A 13,792-nucleotide genomic window follows, 5' to 3' on the forward strand; every position below is an offset into this window, starting at 1 on the left:
CATCATTTATGTAGGAATAGACACTGCCAAAATTTTACGCTGCTGTACTGACGTTGAACCGTATGCTTGCACTGGGTAGGTATGTCCAACAGGTCAAAACAAGCTCCTTGCTTCACACTTCTTTAATTTTGACGTTACATTTTTATACACACATAAAAGGAACTACAGATAAAAAGTAAGATATTTGACTTTGAAATGTAGTGAAATGTTGAAATGTAGTGGAGTGAAAGTAAAAAGTCGCCCAAAATGGAAATACTTCAGTAAAGTACAGATACACAAAAAAACTACTTAAGTACAGTAACAAATTACATTTACTTAATTACTGTCCACTACTGATAGATAAATACCAGGTGGGGCTACTTCTGAGCTAGGCACAGATTGTTTTAACCAGAATTCAGTCAAAACTACAATATCTGGATCAGCTTGTGAAATCAAATTTTTTCAGATTGTCCAGTTTATCATACTGAAGAAGGCTGCTAATGTTTTAATGAATTATGCCTATACCCATTCTTTGTATGAAACTAATAGGATCTGTTAATAATATTGTAGCAAGCACAGTTAGGTTTTGCTTTTCATTGCACATCCTTGTATTCATTTATTTTAGCATCTACTAAATAACACTGATTTTATTCAAAGCTTGATTTTCATTTAGTCATTGTATGACTTGCCAACCACTAGGCACTTGAGTAACTGTTGTTGGTGTACAGACAGGTAGAACCAGAAGTATCTGATCTCCGCCCAGCATGCAGCCTCAGCAATGCAATGAACGTGTGGGTGTTTCAATAACTGGTTGAGTTCCATTCCTGTTATGTTCATTTGAGATACTCTTCACAAACTTTTCAAGCAGGTGAGATGTCTCTGTCTTGTTTATATGCTTTATAGTAGTATACTTGTTTACAATACATTTTGAGCAACAACCTGTTTTGAGCTTACTTCCAGTTAGCTTACTTCCAACTGAAAGATGTAGATCTTTCAAGTGAAAAGTGATTGACATTGTCATTAGAGACTGCATATTCTTAAGATAAAACTAAATAGACAATCATTTGTCTTGACAAAGTTAGATTGTACTTTCAATCTACTTTTGTTAACTTTGTGATATCCAGATAGTTTAAGTCAGTGGTTCAGTTAGTAATGCTAAAGTTGCAAATAGTAAATGAAAAGGAATAGCCACGTATTAGCATGACGAAAATGACATCATACTAATTGGTGGCTCTTAGCTTCCATTCATGTTTAGCAACATTAGCATGGTATGATTGGGCTTTCCAAGTTGTGCTACTGGCTTAAGTCTTTGTGACTCTCACTTGATTTATGTGGATGGGTGTCCAAGAGAAACTGGCTAATGGTGGACTTGGGTACACAGAACTGAACTTTGGGAGCTGGAAAAGATGACACTTTAGCCTCAGACAGAGCACACATGCTCACACTGACTCTGTCTGATCGGTTGATGCCATATGATAGGGATAATATGGAATTTGAGGCATGTCTTAATAAATACTTCTTTATATTTTAGAATCCTCAAGATGGCATTTTTCCAGAAACTAATAAAAAAGTTTACTGACGACAAGTCAAAAGACGATGACGCGGTTAGTTCAAACCAATGCTTTTATGGTTTTTGGCTACAATGTGAAAATATATTATTTTAAAATATCTTCCTTCAAAGTATTACAGTGTACATGCCACCTACATGTCCTCTCTAATAATGTTACTGTTAATGCATGCTATGGCAGTGTAAAGATTCTTCCAAAGGAAGTGCCCAGCCTTTCTATGGAACCATCACGCCGGATCCTAACTTCAATGCCAGCAGAGACGCTGCGGCTTTACAAAAAGCCATTGAAACCAAAGGTACATCAATTCAATAATAGCAAAAAAAAGCTCAGATGTTTGGCAGTGCTAAAGTTTCTAATCCTGATTGTGTTAAAGACTTCACTCCATGTTATTATAAAAAGACGCCTTCTTGCACTTTGTGTTAGCATTTGTTCTGTGGAAAATGGATGGCTTTCTAATTGTAGAAAAGAGCATGTTTTCATTTTTATTGAGTGGCAGGTTCATTAGGTACACCTCCAACCCACACACAATTGTACATTCCAACAAGGCATAGGCTATAGCACATGACTATGGTGTGTGATATAAAGCTGGCAAACCAGCATATTGACTGTCAGTCAGGGTTCAATTTTGCACTGGAATGAGCAAAACAAGCGACCTTAGTGGCATGACAGTTTCGCATGCCAGGTGTTCTAACAATTTGTTGAGGGGGCCTGCTGAGCATGTGCATATCATTAGTATAGCACATAGTACTGGTAACATTTTGTACAAAGGTGATTTTGCCTATCAAATCCCAGTTGTTCAATGCTGGTTATCATTTTTTGATAAGGCTATCAAAACATTGTAATTATTCTTTCAATGCTGGTAACATTTTCTGATAGGTGATTTAGGCTATTAAAATATCATATTCATTCTTTCAGTGCTGGAAACATTTTCTGATTTTGATGATTTAGGCTATCAAAACATCATACCTGTAGTTTTGCTGCTGGTAGCATTTTCTGACACGGTCATCAAAATCTCATACCCACACTTTTATGTAGAGCGCTATGTATATGCGCTATATGCAGTAGGACATTTTGACAAAGTAGCACAATTCATCAGAACATTTGTTCTAGCAACTCAGACCATGGACACTAACAACTTGTGTTGTTCAAAGGAGAAAAGCTAACAATTGACGATTTGTGAAATTCTGAGAAAGTCCCTCCTCCTTTTTTTTTATTGCTGCAACTGTCAAACTCTCAGTAGAGCCTTCTTGGTTGCAACTGTAACACTCATGCTGAACAGACTTAAAAGATTAGTACTAAAAAGAAGCACACAGAGGAGCACATTTGAAATATTTTTCATTTAAAAAATGGCTTTAGAAGATGTTCAGTTCAGAGAAATATTTAAGAACTGACAAAATATACATGAGCCAATTTAAAACAAACAAAAAATGATTTATATAAACCATTTATGTTTACCATGGGAATTGTTTAGTCACCTGATGTTAAAGCAGTAGGCTTTAATGTGTGATAAAGAGAGGAACGAAAGCTGCCCTTTCAGGTGAGCTAATGAGCAATATTAGATATTTTGACTGTCAGCTGGTAAGTTAAGAAGAGCTACCTTGTTAGCTAATTGTTCGTAAAATGGTGTCCTCTAGATAATCAGGATAGTGTGTGTCAGGCATTCCTTCCTCAGTAATGCCTTTCTGCTACTTGTTACTTAAGTAAGTAAATGCTAATTGACTGCCACTGCTGTTCTTACTACAAGTTTTGAGAAGTTCTGTTGAAATTTTTACTTGGCTTGTACACACGATTGTGATTGGCTGAAAGGCCTGTCAATCAGTTTGTAAGTTTGTAAATTGTCAATTTTGAAGAGAGGGAAAAAAGTTGCCTGGTTGAATGAATGTAGGTTGTTTTGCATCATGCTGAGGGAAGAATCAGAATTTTGGATCTTATGTTCTATGTTTTATGTTATTGTTTTGCTATCTGGTGTCGACCAGAGGAGGATGGGTTCCCCTTTTGATTCTTGGTTCCTCTCAAGGTTTCTTTCTCTTAAAAGCAGATGCTGTAGCATGTGAAGATCTACACTCTTTCTGTCTATAGGTGTGGATGAGACTGCCATCACAGAGATTCTTGCCAGAAGGACTAATGCACAGAGACAGGAGATCAAAGCAGCCTATGAACAGGACACTGGAAAAGTGAGACCTCCTGAAACCCTCACACTGCCTGAAACACACAGTGACTGAATCTCTTAGTTTAAAATCTACACATATTCTATTACCATGGTCGATTTAAGGAGAATTTAGGGAGTAATTGATGTAATGTACTGTCATTCTATCATTTTGCACTCATTGGTTTTTAGGACATTGCGAAGACTTTGAAATCAGTACTGAGGTCCCACTATGAAGATGTGGTCCTGGCCCTGCTGATGACACCAGCCCAGTTTGATGCCCATGAGCTCAAGCAGGCCATGAAGGTAACGAACACTGTGTTCCTGACATGGAGCATTTTAGAAGTGCTTGAATTTGATGTTCTTACCTAGTCTTTACATCACTTACATCAGCTTTTGACTTGGTAGCTTTCCAACAATGTAATGTTTTATTCAAAATAAGGGTTTAGGAACCAAAGAAAAGGTCCTGTGTGAAATTCTTGGGACCAGATCAAACCAGGAGATAAGACTGATTAAAGCTGCCTTCAAAGAAGGTAAGTATCCCTATTTTGGTATGTTGCAGCTACTTAAATATTTCTGAGTATGTATCTACTTTATATTTAGTGTGAAGCTAAAGTGAAATTCACAAAATTGGATCACAGCATATGGAGAGGAGCTGGAACATGACATTAAAGGGGACACAAGTGGACATTTTAAGACAGCCCTGCTTGCCCTATGCAAGGTACAAATTTGCATTGTATAAATAAATAAAAATAATGCGATACAATACAATAAAAATACCCTGCTTACATTCATTCAGGCTACCAGAAGTGAGGACTCTAACATTGATGATGGTCTGGCAAAAAGTGATGCAAAGGTGAGGACCTCTTTCCAATGTACTTCCACTCTAATGCTGACAACACAACAAATATTTCTTTCACAAAGCATCAGTTTCATAAAACATCTATTTTCCTAAAACAAACTGCTGCAGTTATAGCTAATTTATACAATTACCTATGTAACTTTTTGAATATATTGTACTGTATGAGTCCTTTTTAATCAGGATGAAGGGCAGTTCTGTGGAGATCACCCCTGGCCTCACAATAAAGATACAGAAAAAGAACCACTATCTTGTTTACAGCAATATATTTTCACTCTGGCTCTTCTACAGCAAGGCACAAGTGTTGCTTGTTGAGTGTTAATGAAAGGCATTTTCTATTGAATGTAAAATTAAGGCGTGATTTTACCTTCTCCAGCATAAGCTTGCATGTTTCTGTTCTGTGGTCTATTGTATGTGCGTAAAGGCAGGAATATATTAGGTCTTCTCACACTGGTGTTTGTTAATATATGTGTTAATTGCACTTACAACTTTAGGAATCTTTTTACTAGATATTTTCTTACTTTTACTCAGGTAATTATTTAGATGCTTACTTTTACTTCTGTTTGAGTAATTATTAATTTAAAGTACCTCTGCTCAGAGTACGAATGTTTGTTCAGCCTTGACTGCTTTACTGTTGCTCACACAACTCGCTTTCGCTTTAGCATTTTGTTTTACACCAAAAAGAGCCTAACACACATCAGTTCTTGTGCTGTAATATGCTGGATGTACTAAGACATTTAGCTGCAGTTCTATAGGAAACTCAGTAACCAAGAAGATTTTTGTGGATTTTCGTCTTGATACTAGGTTTATTATTGTGTACTGTTACACTGATAAGTATTGTGGTTTCAGGCTCTCTTTGAAGCTGGGGAGAAAAGGATGGGAACGGTGTCCTCTGTCTTCATCGACATTCTTACGTCTAGGAGCGAAGCTCAGCTGTGCAAAAGTAAGCTGATGACATGGTAAAAAAGAACTAATCATAATGATAAAACAAACAATCATGGCTTAACCCAAATCATATAGACACATACCAGCTTGACCCTTATTAATAAGACTAACATTCTAATATGAAATAAAATTTTAAGAGCAAATGACAATGTGTGTGCCATCAGTTTTCAAGCAGTATGAAAAGATTGGCACGCAAGGATTTAATAACGTAGTGGAACATGAACTCAGTGGCGACATAGAGGACTGTCTCATGACCCTAGGTAAGTGTATGTGTGTTTGTGTGTCTGCAACACATCATTACAGTAAGGATGCGACAATTTCAGTACAGTTTCGGAAGTTCGATCCCTGGTGATGCTACAGTCCAAGAGAGCACAATTGGCCTCGCTCTCTCTGGGTGGGTAGGATGCCCCCCGCTTCTCCCCCATCACTCAGCGCGATGCTAGTCAGCGCGGGCGTCTGTTCGCTGACGTAACAGATCTGGCGGTTGGCGCTTTCCACCGAGCGCGTTCAGCTGTCTAATGACGTTGCGTGAGCGGCAGTTCGAAAACATGCGGTGGCTGGCTTCACAGGTCTCGGAGACAGCCTGTGTTAGCCTTCACCCTCCTAGCGCTGGTAGTATCGTGTGATTGGGATCCTAACTAGCGGGTGGAATTGGACACGTCTAAATTGGGGAGAAAATTGGGTAAAATAAATAAATAAATAAATAAATAAATAAATAAATGTATATCACTGATATGCCATTACGATCTCCTCATTCATCTACCATCTTTGGAGGAAATCACTGTCAGTGATCAAAACGGCTGCATACTACCAGAAGGGGGCAGGGCTTATGCTATAGACATATCCACTGTCAAAACTCTTTTTATTTCTTAAGTTGCTTTTGAATTCTAGGGGTTGTAATTTCTGGGTTGTGATGTTTTTCCTGCAGGTTTTGAAAAAGTTCTATTGGAGAATTTTTACCAAAGCAAAATTATGCCACCTTGTGGTGGTTAATTAGAGCTCTGAAGAATGTACATGAAGTATCGAAAATCGAATTGAATCTTTAACTTAGATCCCAAAATTGTATCAAACCCTGAATATATGGATACACCTCTTCATCACAAACTGTCTGAAAGCATGTAAGAAATTTTGCACGCTGAAAAAGTTATGAGTGACACACAGAAAAAGGAACCAAACTTTTCAGTTTAGCATGCTAAGCACAACTAACCAGTAAGCTAGGTTACATCACCAAACAATGAACTGACTTGTTTTAATCTCTGTTTGAAAGCACAACCCAGCTCCATGAGTGTCTAACTGATTGATTGGTTGTTTAAACAGTGAAGGCAGCCTGGAACAAGCCTGCGTACTTTGCTGAAAGGTTGCATCTAGCTATGAAGGTAAGGTATAGGATCGTCCAGTTGTCTGCAGTGCCACAACGAATAAAAATCAACTATACAAGTTTTTCACTGTACATCAAATGTACAACAAAATTTGGTTAAAAAGTCAGTCAACCAGTTAGTCAGTAAATTTGTTGAAATTGCACTTTAAAAAAAAGTTTATATATGTTTCTTGAATTCGATGTGTGAATCTAGTGGTTCTCAATCCTGGAGCAATGCGCTGCATTTCCCCTGCTTATAGCACAACAGATGCAACACATTAATTAATTAACAAATCTTTCCTGAGGTGAACTTGATATGTTAAAGCAGGAAAGCACTACCACATAGAAAGGCGGTGGCACCCCAGGACCAGGATTGAGAACCACTGGTCTATAAAAGCACTTTAAGTGGTGTAAGTCTTTTATGTATTATGTATATGTGGTTCTTTACATTTGAAAAAGTTCTTCATTCTTATCTAATTTACAAAAGTGGTTCTTTAAATAACTATCAATTTAAAAAGTCTATAGCAGTGGTCACATTTCCTCCTCCTGGAGATCTACTTTGCCACAGGTTTCTCGAACCCAAATCTATCACACCTCATTAAGCTAATCAAGAACATTAAGGCTATAATTAATGGACCAAGTGGTGTCAGTTAGTGTTGCATTAAGGTAGATCTCCAGGAGTAAACTTGATGACAACTGTTGTATGGCATCTCTCCAAAAGAGAGAATGTAATCATAGCACTTGGAAAATTTTCACCAGTTATAACAGTCCTTTTGTGTGAATGCGTTGTACTCCCTCTTCAGGGCACAGGGACCAACTGCAGCACCCTGACCAGAATCCTAGTGAGTCGCTCAGAGAAGGACCTGCTGAAAATTATACAGGAGTACAAAAGGATGTATGGCAAAACCCTTCAGGAAGCAATTCTTGTGAGTCAAACACTGAGAAAACAGAAATTATTTCACTGGTGTTATACTGTTCTATACTGTTCAATGGTTTGTAATAATTCATTATATTAATAATCTGTGTTACTATATATTCAGTAATAACTTACACAATGTAAATTTTAATGTTAGAAACTAGACAGCAAAATTATTTTTCAAAGTTTTACTCAATGTTCAAGGATTTTGAGATATTATATACTGCAATTATCTATTTACAATCATTTTTTGCCATGTTACTTGGCAAAATATTTGATCACCACTTTTTAAATAGGAGGCATTCTGAATGTTACGTTCATTATAACTTTATCCTTGATGTTATACAGCTTTCTCAGTCATTTTATGATTATCTACAGCACCGTTCATCATTCTGGATACACATTTTTTTTTATCACTTCTTGGTTTTGTAATAATTATTTGAAAGCTGCATCATTCTGTGCCAACTTGCCTAGAGCCTGTCTGGTCATGTCATCGATTTCCACAAAGGATTCTGACATAAAAAGTACAACCTAAAATAAATTAACCTGTTGTAGAAATGTATCAAAATCAAAACAATTGATTCAAAGTGTAATATTATTCTTAGTGTCTTTTTATTCCCAGCAAATATTTCAGCTCAGTTCACTCATTATGTAAGCAGTTAGACTCAACATTTAACATTGTAGTATTGTAGAATATTATGGGTCAACCTTTCAAAAATTCAAAGCTAAAAACTATTAAGAGCAAAGCACTGACATTTCATGTGGTTCCATTAGTTAATTTGAAGTTTTTGCTTGATTTTTTTTTCATGGACATCCATGAAGTAAACAGACAGGCCCTACATGATTTGGCATGGAATGACCTACCTATGAAATGACATGACTAGCATACTAAATTCATTTCATACATTTATCTGAAACCAAATAGGTTTTATGTTAAACAACTTTGAAAAACATTCTACAACTTTTGAACAGTAGTGGACATGTGGACAAACACTTTTACTGAGCTACAATTGGCATCTGAAACATGCATTAAAGATGGTGTTGTCATGTGGATTTGCTTCTTATAGGCTGAAACAAAGGGAGATTATGAGAAGATTCTGCTGCTGCTCTGTGGGGATCACTAAACAGATCTAGCCCTATTTACACACACAGGAACTCAGATGGCACCTCCCTTTGCACACCACACTCAATTGTGTATCACTAATAATAATGTATTACACATCAGAATGTAATGATTTTGATATAGGGTTGACATGAAAATTTAAAACTGTAATTAATACGCTCCTCTGTCTCTTCCAAGGGTCAGTTTTTTATGTATTTCATGGAAACCACTGTCAGTGATCAAAACTAGGCATCAATATGCACCTATTTTTGTTCAGCGTATATCTTAAATGCAATATTTTAGATCACCATTTTGACAACAGCAATCTACAATCTTTGGTTTTGAAATAAAATTTGAAATAAGTTTTTTCTGAGCCAAACCACTTGGTATAGTATACAGAGCTCTGTAGTAACAAGACATTTTTAGAATAGAAAATCTAAAAAATAAATCTGATCTTGATTTAAAAATCATAATTAACATATTAAAACATATTAAAACATATTAAACCTGAAAATGTGTATTGTTGGTATTGTGCAAGTGGAAAATAAAATCACCATTATAAGAGATTTGTGTGTAATGGCATTCATTTATAAATAAATGTAACTTGCCTAAAACTGCATTCATAAAGTTTATCTGATTGGTTTAAGAGTTTTCTGCCTCAAATAGCCTGTTGCCCTGAAGGAAAAGCATCTCTCCCCCACAGACTGGTAATTTGAGACCGGCTGCAGGCAACAGATGCCGTGGAGGCACCACGGAGGAGAACTCCACATTCAACACATTCAAACAGTCTCCACAGGGAACAACTGTGAAAGTTATTTTTTGAAGGTCTATTTTGCTTAGAATGTTGTCAACGACTGCCTTATTAACTATGTGAAAGTGCTTATGAGAGCACCGAATTTAAAGGAGAGAAGCAAGTGTCAGAAGAGTGCATCACCCAGCCAAGATGATGACAGGAGCCAGCCCATCTGGAGCGCTTTTTCTATACTTGATTTGTGTAGGATTTATATTCCCACTTTGCCACATGCACCTATTCACCAATCGCTGGGCAGTCACAATAACCGGAGGTCGTGAAAATGCTGATTTGATTGCTGAAAAATATGGATTTTTAAATATGGGTCAGGTATGTAGTCTAAATTGTATGTTCTGCATGTGTTTGCCCACAAGACAGTTTTCAAGCTATGAGTTTGAATATCGATTGTCAATGTTTCTTTTTCTCTTCATTGATACCTTTACTGTTAGGGTGATGTGTTCACAAGTATGCAATAATCCATCTCACGAAGCTCTTTTGACTGTACAGCTGAAAGCCAAACCAGTCTCTGGAATGAATTCAACATTTAAATGACGTACCATGGCCTCTGGCCACACACAAAGACCTAGGCCTGACTCCTTGAAAATTAGCAACCGTGGTCATCCTTTTATTATAGTTAACATAGAAAAAAATGTGCTTTTATCTGATGTTGTATTAGATAAATCTTTCAACTGTAGTCTGTCTCACTGGGTCACTATCTCTTCTATAATGTATGTGTGCAACCATGCAAGAGGAGCTCTTACCCCACAATAATTTACCAAACCAACACGAGTGGACCAATTTGAGTGGTAATATTCTAATAACAAAAGATTTTTTTGGTTTAGTTGTTTTGAAGGTTATGATATAGCTTTGGATTATTACATTTCATATTTTCTTTAAGTTCGACTGCAGCACCTCAGAATTAAGCAGTGTTCAATGTACATTATAGGTCCAATTGTTTGTAGACACTTCATCCAATGTCAAGGGTAATTCAAGGGTATTAATAGGGAGTTTTTCCTACTTTGCTGCAGTAACAGCCACTACTCTCTTAGGAAGGCTTTACACTAGATGTAAAAAACATTGCTGTGAAAATTTGATTGCACCCACAAGAGCAAGGTAAGGTACTGGTGTCGGATGATTAGTTTTGGATCACAAATGCCACTCCAACTCATCCCAAATGTATTGGATGGAGCTCCGTTATTCCGGAGAATGCAGTTCCATTGCTCCACAGTCCAAAGCTGGGAGGCTTTACACACCTCTAGTTGGCACTGGGCATTCGGCTCATGTGTAGCTGCTCCAGAACATCCCATTCTATTGGCAGTGCTTTTCTATGGAGATTATACAAGCTGTTTGTACACAATTGAACACTAGCATCAGCAATGAGTGCACCTTAAAGTACCTGAATTCACTATTTAGGCATACATCTGGATGCTTTAGTATATAATATACAGTTGTATGCAAAGGTTTGGTCACCCTGGCCACATGACATGATGAGGTTGATTTTTTAAACAAAAAGAAGTAAACACACTCTTCCCTTTTTAAAGTCTCAAGACTTAATTAACCAATTAGGCCTTAATTGACTGATTAGGACTAATTAAGCAGGTCAAGGATTATTCTTAGGAATTGTCAACTGGTGACAATTCAAAAGTGTAATAAATTATCTGAACTTTCTAACCTCATGTTAACTTTTAACAACCATAGGCTCTTCTCAGCAGCTTTTGTGACTTTGCCACAAAAGTCAATGTCTGAATTATGTAGATAAGCCAGAAGCACTCTGTAAAGAAGTGCTGTGGATTGATGAAATAAAAATGTATCTCTTTGGCCACAATCACCAAGGGTAAGTTTGAGAAAAAAAGAAGCAGAATTCGGAAAGCATCACCTTGCCAACTGTTAAGCAAAGGGATAGAATTGATTCCACTAAATAACAGCAAACAGACAGTCAGGAAACTGAAGCTATAAAGAGGCTCACTTCTACAACAAGACAATGACCTAAAACGTACTTCATAATCCACCGTGAACTACTTTAAGAAAACAAAGCTGATGCTTTTGCAATGACCCTCACAATCCCCTGACTTCATTGTTGAAAATCTGTGGGTGGATCTTAAACATGCTGTGAATGTAAGAGAGCCCTAAGGATATAGGAAGAGTGGGTGAAAATTCCTAAAACAAGAACACAAAGACTCTTAGCGGGCTACAAAAAGTGTTTGCAAACTGTGATATCTGCCAAACGGGGTATTGCTAAATATTGACTCAGTTCAACATCTCCAACTAATTTCTATTTTCACTAGTTCATATTTTGATAAACTAGTAAATTTTACTAGTAACTAGTATATATTTTTTTACTAGTTTATATTTTTACTAATTTATATTTTTATACCTTTTAAAGTTAATTAAATATAAAATAACTGTTCATTCACCCTTGCAGAAAAATATATTTTTAAATAGTTTGCTGCAGAGGTTGTATTGACTTCTTTTCACTTTAAAAATCAACAAAATATGTAAAATATGTAACTTTTACATACAAATGTATAAGGTAGGTTTCATTTTGCTTGACCAACATAATAACGTCATAGCACTAGGGTGTCAGACAGCAAAGATCAGCCAATAGTTTTAGCTCCCACCAACTACCTTCCTCTAGCTCAAGTTGCCCCTTGCTGGTAAATTTATCAGTGGTGTAAGATGACCTGCTCATCAGCTGAATGGCATACATCAAGGATTGGTGCATAATTTATGTTTCTGCCAGTCATGGTGTAGCTGCAGGTGTGCAGGAGTGTGTTTTGGACTCAAAAGATGATCCTCTTTCCCATATGCTGGTGAAGATTGGTGGACTGAGGGACCACTACCACTTTCTGCATCGGGGCACCATCAAACGCTCTACCGTAGCAAGCCGAGGGAACCACAGTCTGGTAGTTACCGAGAGCAAGGTGTGCATATTGTGTGTCTGCTGTTATTGAGAAGCCACTAAATAGTTTATGGGTCAGACTACACCTCCACATGTGTGTACTTGCAAGCATACATACACACAGTTACATCAGTGCTCTGAACCATACTAATGCAGTTTCAAAACTGCCAAGAAGCTAATTGATCCAACCTTAACTAATTTTAGTCAATTATTCATTCTAAACACTCCCTTTTGTAGTTCTTGTTTGCACGTCTTAGTATGTAACGATGTGGCCCCTAATGTAGCTCCCCTTTTGTTTTCGGTGTCAAAGGTGAAGTGGATCCAGCAGCAGATGGTTCATACAAGGGCAAAACGGACTGGCAGAACCAGTGAAACCCATTCCACCCTCTTTAATGACCCAAAGTGGGACAGCATGTGGTACATTGTTAGTATTCTACACTGTAAAATGTTTTTGTTGCATCAACTGAAAAATATTTTTGACTACGACTGTTAGTTTTTTAGTCTTAAGTTTTATTAACTTAAGATAGCTAGTTGACTCAACTTATCAGTCAGCAATTTTAAAGGGGGTCCTTTTCAAAATTCAAGATTGTAGGAGAGAATGGGGTTAATTTCTGTACCAGTAGGGGAATACTAACAAAAATATAACATAAAATTGACTTCCCTCTTGAGCAACATTCATCCATTTTGTTAAGAGTACTGCAAGGTGGGGATAACTTTCTGTGTTAAAACGCAACAAAAATGTAGATGTAAATGTAGAAATGTTTTAAAGAGAGATACTGAAAATATAGTAATTTTTAGCTAGTAGAATTGGCAATCAGCTATATATTTATATGATATAATAAAAACATAACAATAACAATAATGAGTAGCTAACATAAAGTAAATACAGAGTTGTATCCTGATATGGGTGGAGTTGGTTGGCACATTGATTTTGGGATTGATTCCTCAGATATTGCTATTTGATGACTCCAGAGACTTAACTGATATTCTCCTAAAGAGACAAACACCAGTGTTAGTGATAATGGGCATCATGCACCATTATCTTCTTAAATTCTTTCTTAAATTTGATCTTGAGAAAGGTCCTAAGAAAAAGTCTACACCAGGTTGCAATTGTGTTTTCATTTTGTCTCAACTGCAATGCCACGATGAGGAAATGAACTGCAAATGGGTTAATCTTTTTTCTTTTTCCATAATAAGTTTAACAGCCATTATGCACAGAAATGCAAATGTA

At 36.8% G+C, this 13,792-nt stretch overlaps 2 protein-coding genes across 3 annotated transcripts in view; both read left to right on the top strand.

Annotated features, from left to right (window-relative positions):
* Nucleotides 1-776: 776 nt before the first annotated feature.
* On the top strand, nucleotides 777-9,438 carry LOC118814579 (annexin A1-like). 2 transcript variants are annotated; one of them, XM_036580251.1, is made up of 13 exons: nucleotides 777-847; nucleotides 1,511-1,583; nucleotides 1,728-1,842; nucleotides 3,627-3,721; nucleotides 3,886-3,999; nucleotides 4,136-4,226; nucleotides 4,335-4,414; nucleotides 4,493-4,549; nucleotides 5,402-5,495; nucleotides 5,662-5,757; nucleotides 6,815-6,873; nucleotides 7,658-7,780; nucleotides 8,838-9,438. In XM_036580251.1, exons 2-13 carry the CDS (start codon nucleotides 1,521-1,523, stop codon nucleotides 8,892-8,894), a joined length of 1,044 nt encoding a protein of 347 aa, XP_036436144.1. In that variant the 5' UTR covers nucleotides 777-847; nucleotides 1,511-1,520; the 3' UTR covers nucleotides 8,895-9,438. The 2 variants fall into 2 exon arrangements, with proteins under 2 accessions (XP_036436144.1, XP_036436145.1); XM_036580252.1 differs by lacking the exon at nucleotides 5,662-5,757.
* Nucleotides 9,439-9,893: 455 nt separating this feature from the next.
* pcsk5a (proprotein convertase subtilisin/kexin type 5a) overlaps nucleotides 9,894-13,792 on the top strand; it is a 46,055-nt gene continuing 42,156 nt past the window's right edge. Inside the window, exons 1-3 of the mRNA XM_036581005.1 lie at nucleotides 9,894-9,992; nucleotides 12,479-12,583; nucleotides 12,872-12,985. Of these exons, the coding sequence (XP_036436898.1) occupies nucleotides 9,894-9,992; nucleotides 12,479-12,583; nucleotides 12,872-12,985 (318 nt within the window). The remainder of the gene's footprint in view (nucleotides 9,993-12,478; nucleotides 12,584-12,871; nucleotides 12,986-13,792) is intronic.

Source organism: Colossoma macropomum, unplaced genomic scaffold (genome assembly GCF_904425465.1).
Source record: "Colossoma macropomum unplaced genomic scaffold, Colossoma_macropomum, whole genome shotgun sequence".
NCBI lineage: Eukaryota > Metazoa > Chordata > Actinopteri > Characiformes > Serrasalmidae > Colossoma > Colossoma macropomum.